This window comes from Drosophila obscura, unplaced genomic scaffold (genome assembly GCF_018151105.1).
Source record: "Drosophila obscura isolate BZ-5 IFL unplaced genomic scaffold, ASM1815110v1 contig_75, whole genome shotgun sequence".
Taxonomy (NCBI): Eukaryota; Metazoa; Arthropoda; class Insecta; order Diptera; family Drosophilidae; genus Drosophila; species Drosophila obscura.
This window is the reverse complement of record NW_024542867.1, coordinates 2,638,971-2,653,362: the sequence shown is the minus strand read 5'-3', so window position 1 is coordinate 2,653,362 and position 14,392 is coordinate 2,638,971. Positions and strand designations below refer to the sequence as shown.

At 46.6% G+C, this 14,392-nt stretch overlaps 4 protein-coding genes across 5 annotated transcripts; 3 read left to right on the top strand and 1 right to left on the bottom strand.

Annotated features, from left to right (window-relative positions):
• Positions 1-233: 233 nt before the first annotated feature.
• On the top strand, positions 234-2,775 carry LOC111072326 (very-long-chain 3-oxoacyl-CoA reductase). Its single transcript, XM_022364103.2, has 5 exons — positions 234-841; positions 926-972; positions 1,602-1,677; positions 1,738-2,078; positions 2,151-2,775. The coding sequence occupies exons 1-5, from the start codon at positions 679-681 to the stop codon at positions 2,484-2,486; spliced, it is 963 nt and encodes a 320-aa protein (XP_022219795.1). The 5' UTR covers positions 234-678; the 3' UTR covers positions 2,487-2,775.
• Positions 2,776-5,758: 2,983 nt separating this feature from the next.
• LOC111072343 (sorting nexin-25) lies at positions 5,759-11,146 on the top strand. Its single transcript, XM_041595718.1, is given in 13 exon segments — positions 5,759-5,914; positions 6,109-6,248; positions 6,480-6,576; positions 6,648-6,782; positions 6,844-7,020; positions 7,078-7,250; positions 7,348-7,754; positions 7,823-8,548; positions 8,618-8,725; positions 8,727-8,795; positions 8,880-9,017; positions 9,101-9,784; positions 9,844-11,146. Coding segments are annotated over 13 exon segments (3,315 nt in total). The 5' UTR covers positions 5,759-5,828; the 3' UTR covers positions 10,219-11,146.
• Positions 10,278-12,809, bottom strand: LOC111072344 (protein hold'em). The gene is made up of 3 exons (XM_022364125.2): positions 11,873-12,809; positions 11,663-11,819; positions 10,278-11,571 (listed from the first exon to the last, which is right to left on the bottom strand). The coding sequence occupies exons 1-3, from the start codon at positions 12,789-12,791 to the stop codon at positions 11,184-11,186; spliced, it is 1,464 nt and encodes a 487-aa protein (XP_022219817.2). The 5' UTR covers positions 12,792-12,809; the 3' UTR covers positions 10,278-11,183.
• A 113-nt stretch (positions 12,810-12,922) lies between these two features.
• On the top strand, positions 12,923-14,324 carry LOC111072314 (synaptobrevin homolog YKT6). Of its 2 annotated transcripts, XM_022364084.2 has the most exons (3): positions 12,923-13,140; positions 13,204-13,291; positions 13,417-14,324. In XM_022364084.2, the coding sequence occupies exons 2-3, from the start codon at positions 13,287-13,289 to the stop codon at positions 13,889-13,891; spliced, it is 480 nt and encodes a 159-aa protein (XP_022219776.1). In that variant the 5' UTR covers positions 12,923-13,140; positions 13,204-13,286; the 3' UTR covers positions 13,892-14,324. The 2 variants fall into 2 exon arrangements, with proteins under 2 accessions (XP_022219776.1, XP_022219775.1); XM_022364083.2 differs by having other exon boundaries at positions 12,923-13,291.
• The last annotated feature ends 68 nt before the right edge of the window (positions 14,325-14,392 follow it).

Sequence of the window (14,392 nt, the reverse complement as noted above, 5' to 3'; positions counted from 1 at the left end):
TAAAAAGACTGAGTTAAATCAGCTCAAGGCGAACAATTTTTGCCTGCACTGTGCGCACATAGTAGCCACATGTGCCGCCCTTATCTTTTCGGTGGTGGTGCGATGTGGGAAAATCTAATGAAGGGAGGACTGAGAGCACGGGCCGGGAACACAGACAGAATGCCATGCATAAGTCGCGCAACGTTACACACAGGCACACAAACACAAACGAACATCGATATCACAGAGGAAGAACCGTTCATTCGTTTTCGTGCCGTTCACAATTTGCATTGAATCACTTTTTCATTTCTTTTTCTGTTTTATGTTCTGTTTGGGTCAACGTCAACGGCAGCAAAATGCTTTGAATATTAATCAGAAAAACTACGCCTAAAAATTAAAAATCACTTTGAATTCTACGCGGTGAAGGCAGAAAAAAGGGAGTGCGGTACTGCGACACCGGCGAGCCATCAACGAGAGATAGACATACGTACAGACATACATATGTATGTACATTTGCATGTGCGTACATACACACATAGGTTCTAGAAGCAGAGGTTGCGGCAGCAGCGTAAGCATTTTGACGTTGCAGTTCGACGAACAGAAAACAGAAATAAAAAATCAGAAGCCAGCCGGCAGCAGAGATTAGGAGTCGAGTTTCTGGCACTGTGTCCTAGAAAAATAGGAAGAAAGATTAAGGAAATGGATGAGAATTCGCATGTACTGAGTATGCTTGGTGGCTTGGCTATTGGCATTGTCGGCTTTCAGTTCTTTCGCAAGGTTTTGCCCTGGATATACTCTAACGTGGTGGGGCCGACGGTCTTCGGATCCACCGTAAACCTTGCCAAAATGGGCGAATGGGCAGGTGAGTGAAAATGGTTCCGGTCGATAAGGAGTTTGACGACTGCTGATAAGGAAGAGAATCCGAGCTAACTTCCATCAATTTCAGTTGTTACTGGGTCCACGGATGGAATTGGCAAGGCCTACGCCAAGGAGGTATGTAAACGTCCATGGATAGTACAAACCACTAGCCCTAATCAAAGTCCATTCAACTATGACTTGACAATTGGGAAGCGCGCAAAAAATGCAATCATAGAATACCCATTAAGCGGGAATGACTTGGACATTGCTTGCGAAAATGCACTGGCCGAGTAAATCTACACTTTGGAATTGATCTTCAGTCGCAGCAGCCACTCAGCCCTCCCGTCCAGCGTTCCCTAATTGTTTTGACTTAACAGCGGATCGCTACATTTGCTGCCTCCTCTCCGCACAGTAATTTTTGTTTATTCTGGCAAGTGCGGTCTTAGCGCTTTTTTGGACACTGGGCGGCTCCCAGCTGTATTTATTACCCACTTCTAACAATCGACCAGAAGATTACATAGTGGTTTTTAAGCACGTGTCCCCCTAAGGGCTGTAGCCGGTCAAAGCTTTATTTCACATTTGCATGCAGTCTGGAAGAAAGAGGCAGAAAATGGTTCAATGTTCACTTAAAATTTCTATGGACGGGGAAGACGAACAATAGCATTTCCTTCTCGTATTCAATTGTAATTGCTTGGGGAATTAATGGTTTTAAACCAATAGCGTTCATAGAATATTTAATAAACATGTTTTTTCCAAATTTTCAGCTGGCTCGAAAAGGACTGAAGCTGGTGCTTATCAGTCGATCGTTGAATAAACTGAACGACGTTTCCAAGGAAATAGGTAAGCCGCAGCTTGACTTCCCTTACACTGGTTATCTTATCTCTTGTGGCATACTTTCAGGCGATGAATTTGGGGTGGAGGTGCGTGCCATTGATGTGGATTTCACAGGCGGCCCTGAAATCTATGAAAAGATACGCGAAAAAACCACTGGCCTGGACGTCGGTGTGTTGGTGAACAATGTAGGAATCAGCTACAGTCATCCCGAATACTTTCTGGATTGCTACAATGCGGATCCGATGTTTTTGAACAATATTGTGGCAGCCAATATACACTCGGTAACGCATATGAGCGCATTGTTCTTGCCGGGCATGATTTCCAAGCGCAAAGGAGTCATCATCAACTTGTCGTCCACTGCCGGCGTCATTCCGAATCCCCTGCTGAGCGTATACAGTGCTACCAAGGTGAGTAGACGGTGATGAAGAACCTTTAGAGCAGAACCTTACCTACTTTCTCTGGTTTCATCCTTTTATCAGGCCTTTGTCAACAAGTTTAGCGATGATCTGCAGACGGAGTATAAGGAGCACGGCATTATCATCCAGAGCGTCCAGCCGGGCTTCGTGGCCACCAACATGTCCAAAATCCGCAAGGCCAGTGTGTTTGCCCCGTCACCCGAAACTTATGTGAAGTCTGCGCTCTCAACTCTTGGTATTGCCAGTCAGACCGCTGGATATTTGCCCCATGCCCTGCTCCAGCTAGTTATCCACTTCACAGAAGCTGTGTTCGGTGATCAGTTCGCCCGCAGTTTGGTTCTCAAGAATATTTTGGGCACTCGTAAGCGTGCACTTCGTCGCCTCGCCAAGGATCAGTAGATCCTATGACGCTCTTGCCTGCAGTGCCGGAACCCAATGATAGAAGGATGCATTTAAGAGAAGTCTAGTAACGAATCAATGGAATTTAGGTGGTCGGTAGCCATAGCGAGCGAAATTTGACTAGATAATATATCATCACGTGTCATGCATACATTTATTTGCAAACATAAACTTTGAATACCAAAAATGTTTCCAAATTCAATCAAGTTTAACTAGCTTTTTCAGTTAAATATGATTGCTAATTATAAAACGAAATACGCCTGCAGTGTCATTGCTACTTCGAAAAAGACATGTGTATGTGTGTACTGTATAAATTGCATTAGAAGTATGCCGAAAGATCGATTCCTTAACGGCCTGCATCTATGCGTTCATTCACCAACCATACACGGTGGCTATTAATAGCTGTCGCACTTTTTAAAAGCGATACTACTTAAAATCAAGCATTCAAAGACTTGCAGCCCTTATGAATTCATATTCTTAGGGTTATTGTGATTTGATTCCACATAATTATTATTTCGATTCACAAAACCGCCGTTCATACTCGAGAACACATCCATTTACACGCTGGGCTTGCTGTCTCTCGGCTCGTGTCACGTCATGAGTCGAACCACTAACCATACAGTATATAGATGTGCCAGTTCAGACAACAAACGTGTCGCAGCTGAGTTTTCTGTCCCTGCTCCCAGGCGCTTCGGCTCTGTGAGGCTGAGACATTCGGGTCGGGAGCCAGGCCATTCGGGTCGGGAGCTGGGCCGTTCGGCATGTATGACGCGGGCCGAGGCATTTACGAAGCCGAAAGCAGAGGCAAAGGCTAGCCTAAAAGAGAATGGAAGAAATAACCTACGCGCTCGACGCAACATCAGCTTTTCAAAACAAAACGAAAAAATATTTTATGAACAGCTTCGTCAATGCCTCGACCCGACCCGCGTCGAGTCGAGCGACAGAACACACCAAGAAAATATGAAGTCTTACGACGGGAATAGGTCCAGGACCGGATTAGCAGTTGCCTAGGGCCCTCCTAGAAATAACAGAAAAATTTTGTTGAAAAAACAAAACTCCAAATAATGAATACAAAATATAATGGCCACTGAGAAAAATACAAAATAAAGGAGGGCCCCAGATTGATGGTTGCCCAGGGCCCGGTTGAGGGTTGATCCGGCCCTGAATAGGTCGCTACATCACATCAGCCCTCAAAACAAAACGAAAAACCCAATTCAAGCGGCCAACAATTGTAGAGCCCACACACAAGCACAGTATGTGTGAATACATGGCACACACACATTTACGTAACCTGGAAACAAAACTCAAAACAAACTCAAAACGGTTTCGGAAAATAAGAATTGATACAAAATTTTGTCGTTTCTGTTTACACACATACATTTGCAATTCTCAGCTTGCTTTCGCATCTCGTCATGAATCGAACATGTCGAAAAAATGCCGAACGTCTCAGGCCCACGACCCGAACGTCTCAGCACCACAGCCGAATGGTACCAGCACCCTAGCCGAAGACCTGGGGGTGCTGGGACAGAAACCTCAGCTGCGCCCCTTTCGTTGTATGAACTGGCACATCTATATGTTGTATGGTTAGTGGCAGTACTCAGATCAAAAAATAAAAAGGTCGATATATACTGGAAAAGTATCCGAAGTATATGCTTGTTTTTTTGGTATGTTTCGACCCACCTCGAAAAAGATATCAGTTTGATATAATTTTCCAGCAAACACGAAGCAAACATTGCAATAAGAGAACAAAAAACCAAATGAAATATTTTAATAATGAAGACAAATAGAATCTAGCTAATGCAGTATTATATGAATGACAATTATATGGATATTATAATTTAGTTTTTTTTTATTAATTTTCATAAATATAAAACATATATTGTTTTCAAAACATTTTTTCTTCACGGTGTCCGGCACGGGAGGCGTCGCCATCTGCTGCTGCTGATAGTCAGACACATTACCTTGCCAATAAAATATTGGGGAGCCCAGGATATGGCTGGGGAAGAGCGGCCCCAGCCGAAGAAGTGCATATTATTAACTTTAAACAAAACCAAGCAGCTGTCTGAGCAGAGTAACCGTTCGGAATGCAGGCACACCTCTGGTCACACACTGGCTGCTCGAAGAATATATGACATTCGTTTGCTGGCAAACAGTTTTTCGATCTGAGTACTAGACTTAACTAACCATGCAATACAGTAAATTTATGTACCACTTTGTGGGAGCTGTCAGGTTCCCCTCTCTTCGGGTCGTTAAAAGCAGCGAATTTGAAAGTGTGGGCTTAAGCCGGTTCTCAGTGAAAACTTCTCACAAAAAATTAAAATATACGCGACAGCTGCCACTGAAGCTGACAGCTCCCAGAGCCGAGGACTTACAAGCCGAAGCGCTTTGGGAGCTGTCGCAGCAAGATTGAATGGGACAGACGTTTTGCTTGTGTGAAATTGATACATTATTGTATGTATGTACTGTATTGTATGGCTTGTGGCTGTGCTGCAAACGTGACCATGCGATATATTTATATATATGGAATTATCTAAATCATAACATAAAATATATTTGTTTGTGAGTGAAGGAAGAAAAGTACTTGTGCTTCTCCGGGTATGAAACGCATTTGTCAGCACTATCAAATTTCAGTCATCCGAAGATTTTTGTTAATCCCCACAGTAGCAGCAGTGCGCAAAACCAAACAATAACAACAAAAACAGCGTTGTCCGCGAATGTAATCAGTCTCTTGTTTTGATTTCTTGAAGCGTCAATTGGCACTATGATAAAGGGACGTCGGCAAACGCAGTTGTTATCACATCCCATCCCATCCATATGGCAGTAATCAGTAATCAACTTGTTGCGGTTCGCGCTACTGCCTGGTATTGATTTAATATACAGACATAGTTTCCCAATATTGATACGATACTAAAAATCTGGCATATTGCTCGGTGCTCAGCCCCACTCTCGGTTAGCTTTGGTGCTGGTGGTGGTTGCGGAAGTGGGAATCAGAATTGATGAAATTGTTGGAAACTATTTTTAATAGTGTCGACGGCCACTAGTCCACGCCACGGTCATAACCACAACAAGAGCTCGTCTTTGACGAGTGTGGAACGCGACTTGAGACTACGGAGAATATACGGAGAGGAGACGAAAGCAGAGCGCAGAGAAAGAGAGAGCTATTTCAAAAATGTTAAGAGCTCATCAAATATTCAGATCCGAAAAAGGGCGAGCAACAACTACAAAACAGTAGAGCACAACGGATAACGAGTGCCAGTGGCAGTGACAGCGACGGCCAGTTGTGGTCCGACAACGCACTGAATATCAAGCGCCAGGCCAGCTGCCCACATCACATCAAAAACAATGGCGAGCCGCCGCCTGCCGCTGTTTCCCATCGAGCCTGAGCCGCCAGCAACGCCCACACAGCGGCTCACGCTCTTGGCAACCCGGTGAGTGTGGGGGTGAGTGGGTTCGTCCATCCTTTGCGTGTACGTGTCCCATATTACCTGGAATTTGGTTTTGTTCCTGTTCCTAGATACACCTCACCTGAAAGGGTGGTGTGGCATGTCGATATGTGAGGGGGCACTGTCATGTTTATTAATAGACTCATGTTCTGATGTGATTCTGATTCCTTTCGCTGCAGCCTGCTACGTGCATTGCAATTAAACTGGAGGATTATCGTATCAGGCATCACCCTGACGCTCTTGGCCGTCATCTGGTATTATCCCACGTTCTTCTTGTTCTTTGCATTCGTCGTCTACTCCCTCGTTTTGGTATTTTCGGGTAAGGTCACAGTGACAATCAACGGCCACCATAAACGGTACCATTTGGCATCCCATCCCATCTTACCCATTCAAGGTAGATTAGATGGATGACTCATTGGACACCGGTTATCGGCTGGCGACCATTTTTAATGGTTTTGCCCCACCCCACCCCATCGAAGACCGAACACTGAAGAATTAATTAAAAGACAAAATATCTAATGACGATCCGATTCACTTATCTCTTGCATAGCTGTTGCCGGCACCGTCTACATACATTATATATTCACCACCAACGAACCGGCCAGACCCAGTCGATTGCCCTCCAAACATCTCTACAATGCCACAAAGTGAGTGCGGACTTTGATCCGATCCTACCCCATTCGATCCGTTATCCACTCCCGCTTCTTGATCCTTGCAGAAGCACCATCTTCGATCTGCCAAATCCCATCAAGAATCCATCGAATTTACCTTTGATCTTTGGCAAAACAGTCGATCTGCAGCTCCAGCAGATAATTGAATATGTTCTGCGCGACTTCATGCTGCCCTGGCTGGGGTAAGTAAGCTCCAATTACCCCCCGGAGTGACCTCCCTCATCCTCTTATGCACCCTGTTAGCTATGTGGTCACGAAGCCGAAGCTAATCAACGATGTGGTGCGTGAGGATCTGTGGAATGCCATACAGAAGATCCATGAGCGTGCCAGCAAAATGGATCCCGCCAAGATCATTGCCGTAGACATGGTGAATCGCGTGACCGTGCACCTGGAAAAGATCCGCATTGCCGAGGCCCGAGCGTGAGTGACCATCGATTATCCTGGGTTTTTTTAACTCAAATATCTCTTTCTGAACAGGGCCGAGACGAATACGGCGCCAGTATTCAGCAAAAACTCCTACCTGTCCGACGAGGTCAAGGAGATGGAGTTTCTGCGCAAGCTGTGCGAAATTATGGTGATCTTGCTGCTGCCACGCGGCTACTCCCTCCCACCGCTCAAGATGCTGCTCAGCGAAATTTTATCCTACAAGAGTAAGTTCAGCAGTTCACCAGAGGGAACGTTTAAATATATGTACATATGTATCTTGATTTTTTGCTTATCGTTTCTTACCTTGTCTTACCTTCCTAGTCTTCTTTCCCATGATCAACATGCTCACCGCACCCGACTACATAAACCAAAAGGTGGTGCAGAACATCGAAACGCGCCTGGCGGCGGCGGCGATGAACAAGCGGAGCTATGAGTATGCGGCTAGCTTTGAGGACTTCCTCAAGATTATCAACAACTCGGGAAACCTGGAGGATCTCTCGCTCATCCGCAAGAGTATAGTGAACGACCTGATGCATGCCACAACCATGCAGAACTTACAACGTGCCAAAGGTCTCGATCCGGACCATGAGGACCACTCCCTATCCAAGTCTGAGCTGACGGCGGCTGTGCGGCTCAAGCGCTATGTCCGCCAGCTGACCTTGGCTAAGGCCGAGTGCGAGAAGAATCTGGCGAAATTCGGCTGGAACGGCAACTACTCTAGCGACATAGTATGTGACAATGACCCAGGATATATGTACATATGTATGTCCTACCCTCTGTATCTTTATTCTTTAAGGATCTGACGCTAGAGGAAATATTAAACACGGCCGTGGGCCGACGGTACTTCACACTGTTCCTAGAGCCGCTAAAGGCTAGTGCCCTGGTCGGATTCTACCTCGCCGTGGAGGAGATCAAGCACGCGCACAAGAGTTCCATCCACCAACTGGGCACGGAGGTATTCTACACGTATATCCGCGTGCCCAAGTCGGAGATCCAAACCGACAAGCACGAGCGCAAGCTGATCGAGACCTTTCTGTTGGGGGATGCCGATCCGGATATCTTCTACGACATCCAGCGCAACATCTTGCGCACTCTCGAGGAAAAGTACTATCCGCCATTTGTGCTCAGCAGTCAGTACCGGCAGCTGAAGGAGGCGCTGGAATCAAACGAATTCACCGATCCCACGTTGATGCTGTTCCCCGCCATCGGCAGTGTATCCGAGGCGCACGATGAGCACCCCAGAGTCGCAGATGGCCTCAATGGCAGGGCCATCGATGTCGCCGCCCACACGTCGTATGCACGGCGCAAGCTGGAGCAGATACAGGAGCGCATTGACAAGAAAAATCAGGCCCTTGACGCCCTCAAGTACTCGGTCAAGCCGGAGTCCAAGGTCCTATCCATACTCGAGAAGGAGATGGAGTGGCTGAAGAGCGAGAAGCGTCAAACGGAGGCACATCTCCGCCGAACAGACGCTTGGACCGAGCATCTAGGCAAGTGGAAGGCCACCATACAAAGTGTGGAGGTGAGTTGACGTAGACGGTGGACTCTTATGGATCGTCTCAAATTATAGTCCTTTTCCTCCTCGGCACAGATCTCCGATGAAAAAGAGTCGCTGCAGTTCATGATACTTGTCCATGTGGACGAGGACATCAACGCTCCCCCGCAGGCGTTGCCAAAGAATGGGGACAGCAGCAGCGCCAAGCCCCCAAAAACGGCCCTCGGGCATATCCAGCGGCTGGGTGGTCATGCGATCCCTCAACCAAGTCCATGTAGGCGGGATTTTCAGCCCCCGAAGGAACTATAATTCACACCAGTCTCTGACTCTTTCCATATCTCTTCCCCTTTCCCAACAGGAGCTGCAACGAAAACTTCGACACGTGAGCTCGAATCTGAAGACGCTCGACTTACCCACCAACTTCAAGTTCTTCTTCCTAAAAACGGACCGGCATGGCCAGGAAAAGGCCAAGGGACAAATCCAAAAGTTTCTTAATGTAAGATTGATAGATCCTTTGACCTACCATCATCAAGCATCTATTGGAAATATGAGAATATAATTGTATATTTGTTGAAATAGTTCATTCTCGAGGACGATCATTTAAATGGCAGTGAGGCTATTTACACGTTCCTTAGTCCCAGCTCAGACCACCTGAAGCAGTCGCTGCCCTCGCCCAAAAAGTCAAAGTTCTCGCTCTCCACGCTGTTTAAGAGCGACGCTGCAAAGTCTCACGAGTCAAGCAAGGCGACAGATCCGTTCTGGGGCTTGCAGCGCGACGACGAGGACATCTCCACGTACCTGGACGGAGAGTCCGGCATTGATGCCAGTCGACTGATGGCCGACATAGACAGCAAGGACTCCATAGCAGAGCCCATGTACGCTCTTATGGGCGAGATATTCGACATGGGCGGCGTTTTCAAATGGCTGCGCAAGAGCATCATCTCCTTCGTGCAGATCACGTACGGTCGGACGATTAATCGACAGATCCGCGAATCGGTCACTTATCTCTTTGAGGAGTCCATGCTGCACAACTATTTCTCAGCCGTACTGAAATCTTTCTGGCCAGGCAGTGTCCTTGCCTCCGCATATCCTGCGCGCTCCGACGACATGCGCGAGATGACCAGCACAGCGGCGAAGGCTCTGCTCACCGACCATATACCCGAGGTGCTCTGCAATCTGGTGGGGGCCCAGGCGGCCAAGCGAGGCGTCCTCAAGGTCTTCGAGGCGCTCCAGAACCCCGCTTACAACAAGCAGCTCTTCTACGTAAGTAATTTCATGCATTTCCGGTACTGTCGGTCATCATTATCCTGCCGTTCTTCTAGGAACTACTGGAGATACTCATGATTGAGTTCTTCCCCGAAATCCGGCAGCTTCGAGTGAGCAATACTACAAGCAATGGTTCCAAACTGAACACAGCTACCGCAGGGGCTGCAGCTGTATCGGCTGCAGCAGCTTTAGCAGCCGCCACAGCAGGCGCCTCCCTGCCCCTGAACCATGGCAGTGGAAGTGGCAGCGGTCCGACCACCGCCTCTCAAAACCATCATCAGCAAACGTCGTCATCATCGACATCGTTGTCGTTGTCCTCGTCGTCTGCTTCAAGCAGCAGTCAAGCACAGTCCCATTATCATCATGGGTCCCATCATCACCAGCATCACCAGCAGCAGGGGCATTCGGCAAACTCAGGCAGCTCCAAGTAGACGCATACTCGTAATGTAATTTAAATTCAAATTTTTTTTTACTTTTATTTATTTTTGTTTTGTTTTGGGTTTTATGTTACCACTCTACCCTTGAGTAGCGTCGGATTATTTGGCCGCCCGCCTTTCTTTTATTTATTAATTTATTAAGTGTTAGGATTTTCATGATATTATGTTAATGCTCTCTATCTTTCTATTTGATGGAATGGATGCAGGCGGAGTAGCTGAATGGGGTAGTTATACGAAAAACGAGTATTTTGTACCCCAGTATCACCATCTTATTTTCAGTCCCCCCAATTCCATTGATTTTCATTTGTCGCTATATATTGTTGAAAGCATCATTTGTTTCGTTATGTGTATAGCATGTCTGTCTGTACATATGTATGTACATACCATTTATGTAGGTCAGTATTAAGCGTTGTACCAAATCGTTGTTTATAGTTAAATGGGACGCACTCAGCATGATCGATTGATTATAAATACTACATATGTGTAAGGTACGTTCGCGAACTATAAGACAGTTGTCGGCTAGCAAATTGAAATGACTTGTGTTGAATTAACTGACCAACTACCATCTAATAACTTATTCTCCTTATGATGATGCATCTTATTGATGATTAATCTGGCTTTAAATCTATTGATTAACCTGTAGTGGTATTTGGTATTCGATATTCGATATTCAAGCTTACGATAGAACACTAACTGTATACACTGTCTTTTAGATCCGACCACGTACTGTAGTCATTACCATCTAACCCAAGTGAGATAGATAGAAGCGTATCCCACACTTCAGTCCACCTCCATTCATGCTCTTTCTGCGTACAGACACGCGTATGCGTGGGTACAAGAATGCGTCTATTTATGTATTATGTATTGTAGTTGAACAGTTTTATGTGGAAATGTGTAATAAAAATTGCTATTTATGTATGTAGATTACCATTCTAGAGTATCTCCTCTCCTTGGCACTTCTAGAACACGGAAATCTTCTCCACCAGCTTGTTCAGCGGTACGGTTTGCATGTCCACCACAAGCACGACGAGATTCTTGCTCATGGTTTCTGGTTTCTTTATCAGCAGCTTCACCTCAAAATACTTCAGCAGAAAGCGCCACTTGAGCTCGGTTCTCGCACGCTCTGAGAGCCGCTGAAAGTCGTCCGCTTTGATGCCCATCAAGCGCTCGGCTACGTGGCCGCTTAGTCGGCTCTCGACCAACGTCCCCGTCTGATCGGACAACTGAATGTTAATGTTGATAAAACTTGAGTGTCTTGGCCCATTGGATTCCAGTGAAAACTCCAATTGACAGGCTTCACTGGCGCAGTCGCTTTGATTTCGGGGAACAAGGCGTTGACATTTTGTGCTAAAAGTGCAGCCATTAAGTAGACATATAAATATAGATTACAGACTAGAGATAAGGTCCAGCTCCAGCTAATCCTGGAAATGTCACTTGCCACTTCTTGCTGGTGTTCATGGAAAGTCCGTCAATGTCGAACTTGGTGACCATACAATAGATCACGGCCGTAAACTGATCGGTGATTGCATTGCCCAGCTCACCCTCGGCACGAGAGTAAATCTGCTTCGATGTCATCTGGGTTTGGATTTCGCAGGCTGTCGAAGAAAAAATTTAGAGCCAAATTCCGCTAGTTACGGATGCTATTCACCTGTCGGAAGATTCGCCAAGTCAGTTTGGACTGACTGGTCAAAGTTCTTTGGCAGCAGCACTGTGGCGGCAAACGAGAGTAGCGCAGCACAGTCGCCGCCGGCGGCCTGCGGATCGTCGTAGATAAGCGTACAGTTGGCGTGGTTCAGTACTGGGCAGCGATAGTAGTCCGAATAGGAGATACGCACATCGATCAGATGAAGGACGGTCTTTCGCGGCTGCCAGTGCTTGGCGCGACGTATCCACTCCGGCTGCCACAGGGAAAGCAACATTCCATCTGGACAGCTGGCATCGATCACGATCAGTTCGAGGCATTGGAGTGGCCCGTTGTCCTTTCCACAGCTTGGGGCAAGCTTGCGCTTCAACTCGCGCAATGGACGAATCGCGGCAACAACCACAAGTAGGTCCACATATGCATTGAGTAGCCTTTCCTGAAGCCCAGTGCCACAGCAAACGTCGACCAGATCAAGGGTAGAGCCAAGGGGCTTGTGCGGCTTGTGAATGAGCTGCTTCAGAGCCTCAGTTGTGGGTACGTCGTCGCTGTCGTGCCGCACAATATGACCGTATCCTTCGTTGATCGTTAGTGCGCACGAGAGAGTGGCTTGGGGCTGATAACGCGGCTCATGAGGTATGGAAAGCGACATCACCTTTGCTCCGACGATGTCCACGACGTCGCCAATGTGTAGCATGGCGTTATACTCATCCACGCATGACCTCTGACCCCAGCACTTGCAGTTGGTAATGTGGCTAATGGAGTCGCGTACCGTTAGGGTGATGACGCCGCGCTCGCTGCCACTGAACTTGTCCAAGAACCAGTTTGGCGACGATTTGGATATGATCAGGACAACGGCCGAATAGTTAGTCATGGTGGGCTGCATTTCAGCCAGTCGCAAGTATTTTGTCTTTTGACTTTTCGACATTTCTTTAACTGTTTGAGATGAGATCTAGAAAAGCCGTTACTGCATTATAAAATAGGAATGTTGTTATATCGATAGGCGTAAAACTGTATCCGATGTGATTGAGATGGTAGCCGATAGGCTTGAGGTTTATCATCTCCAATTAGCTGAAACACTCCTGTCCCTGCGGTTGATTGTCACTTCTCTTTTCCTGACCGATGTGAAAAACAAAAAGTGAACGCCATAGCCTATCTTAAACCCACCCACCAAAACATTAAAAAACATACCCACTAGAAGAACCATACACCTACAGACGAAGCCAGACGGAAGATAGCAGCCACCAGAGCTACAAGTTTCACAAACTGCACGCACAGTGAGAGAGCGCTGATAGAGTTAAATATGGTCAAGCTGTTTGCATTGAGTGTCTTCTTCAAAGGTGCCAGCGAAGCGCGTATACTAAAGACAGCATCCGACTTGCAGTCCTTCTCGTTTTTCCAACGTGGCACCGTCAATGAATTTATGACGTGAGTAATGTAATTCGTATTCGGACCATTGTGCCCAATCGCCACAGCGACGGCGCAATGCCCCCCTCCTCCCTTTATGACCTCCGCTTACGCACTACTATTTCTTCTCGTTTGGGTCGCGGCAGCTTCGCATCGAAAACGATTGTGGAACGCACACAGCCATCGCTTCGGCAATCTGTCAAGCAGGATGCCTACATGTGTCATGTCTATGTGCGGGCCGATAACCTGGCGGGAGTGCTCATTGCCGATCATGAGTATCCGCACCGAGTTGCTCACACACTTATTACAAAGATACTCGACGACTTCACGGCGAAAGTATCCGCCGACCAGTGGCCCAACGGTACGGAGGCCACCATATCGTTCGACGTACTGCCAGCTTTTTTGGCCAAATATCAGAATCCCGTAGAGGCCGATCCACTCACGAAAATGCAAAATGACTTGGACGAGACAACAATAATATTGAAGAACACAATTGGGGCTGTACTGGAGAGGGGCGAGAAGCTGGACGACATGGTCAGCAAATCGGAAAAGTTGTCCATACAGAGCAAGGCCTTCTACAAGACAGCGAAAAAGACGAATTCGTGCTGCAGCTTCACCTAAGCTCCCCTACACACACATCTCATTCCTCCTCTGACTTACACAGAATCAGGAATAACAGAAATAGGAGTCACTTGAAGTATAACACCAGCAAAATCACCAATTAATAATAATACTGAAAATGGAGGCGTTTCTATGGTTTTTATAAAATAATTATTAGTTAATTTCATATTCATATATGAACATATGTGTATGTGTGTACTATTTACGACTACTATATACTACATTAATGAATACGAACCTGTCCTGGCGGTCATGTGCCCTGCCCCTCTCCTCACCCCCGTTCTAATAAACATATGTACGATGTATAATCAATCGTATGGCTATTTGGGGCATCGATTGTTCTCGTCTTGTCTGTATGTACATATGTATGTTTATGCTATGAATTTAAAAATATGATGTTAATTATACCAATACAAATTATGATCTAAATCTATACATAGAATATTTCTGGGTTCTGCAACGGCTTCGAGCCCAACGATGATCCAACGCCCACGAGATGAC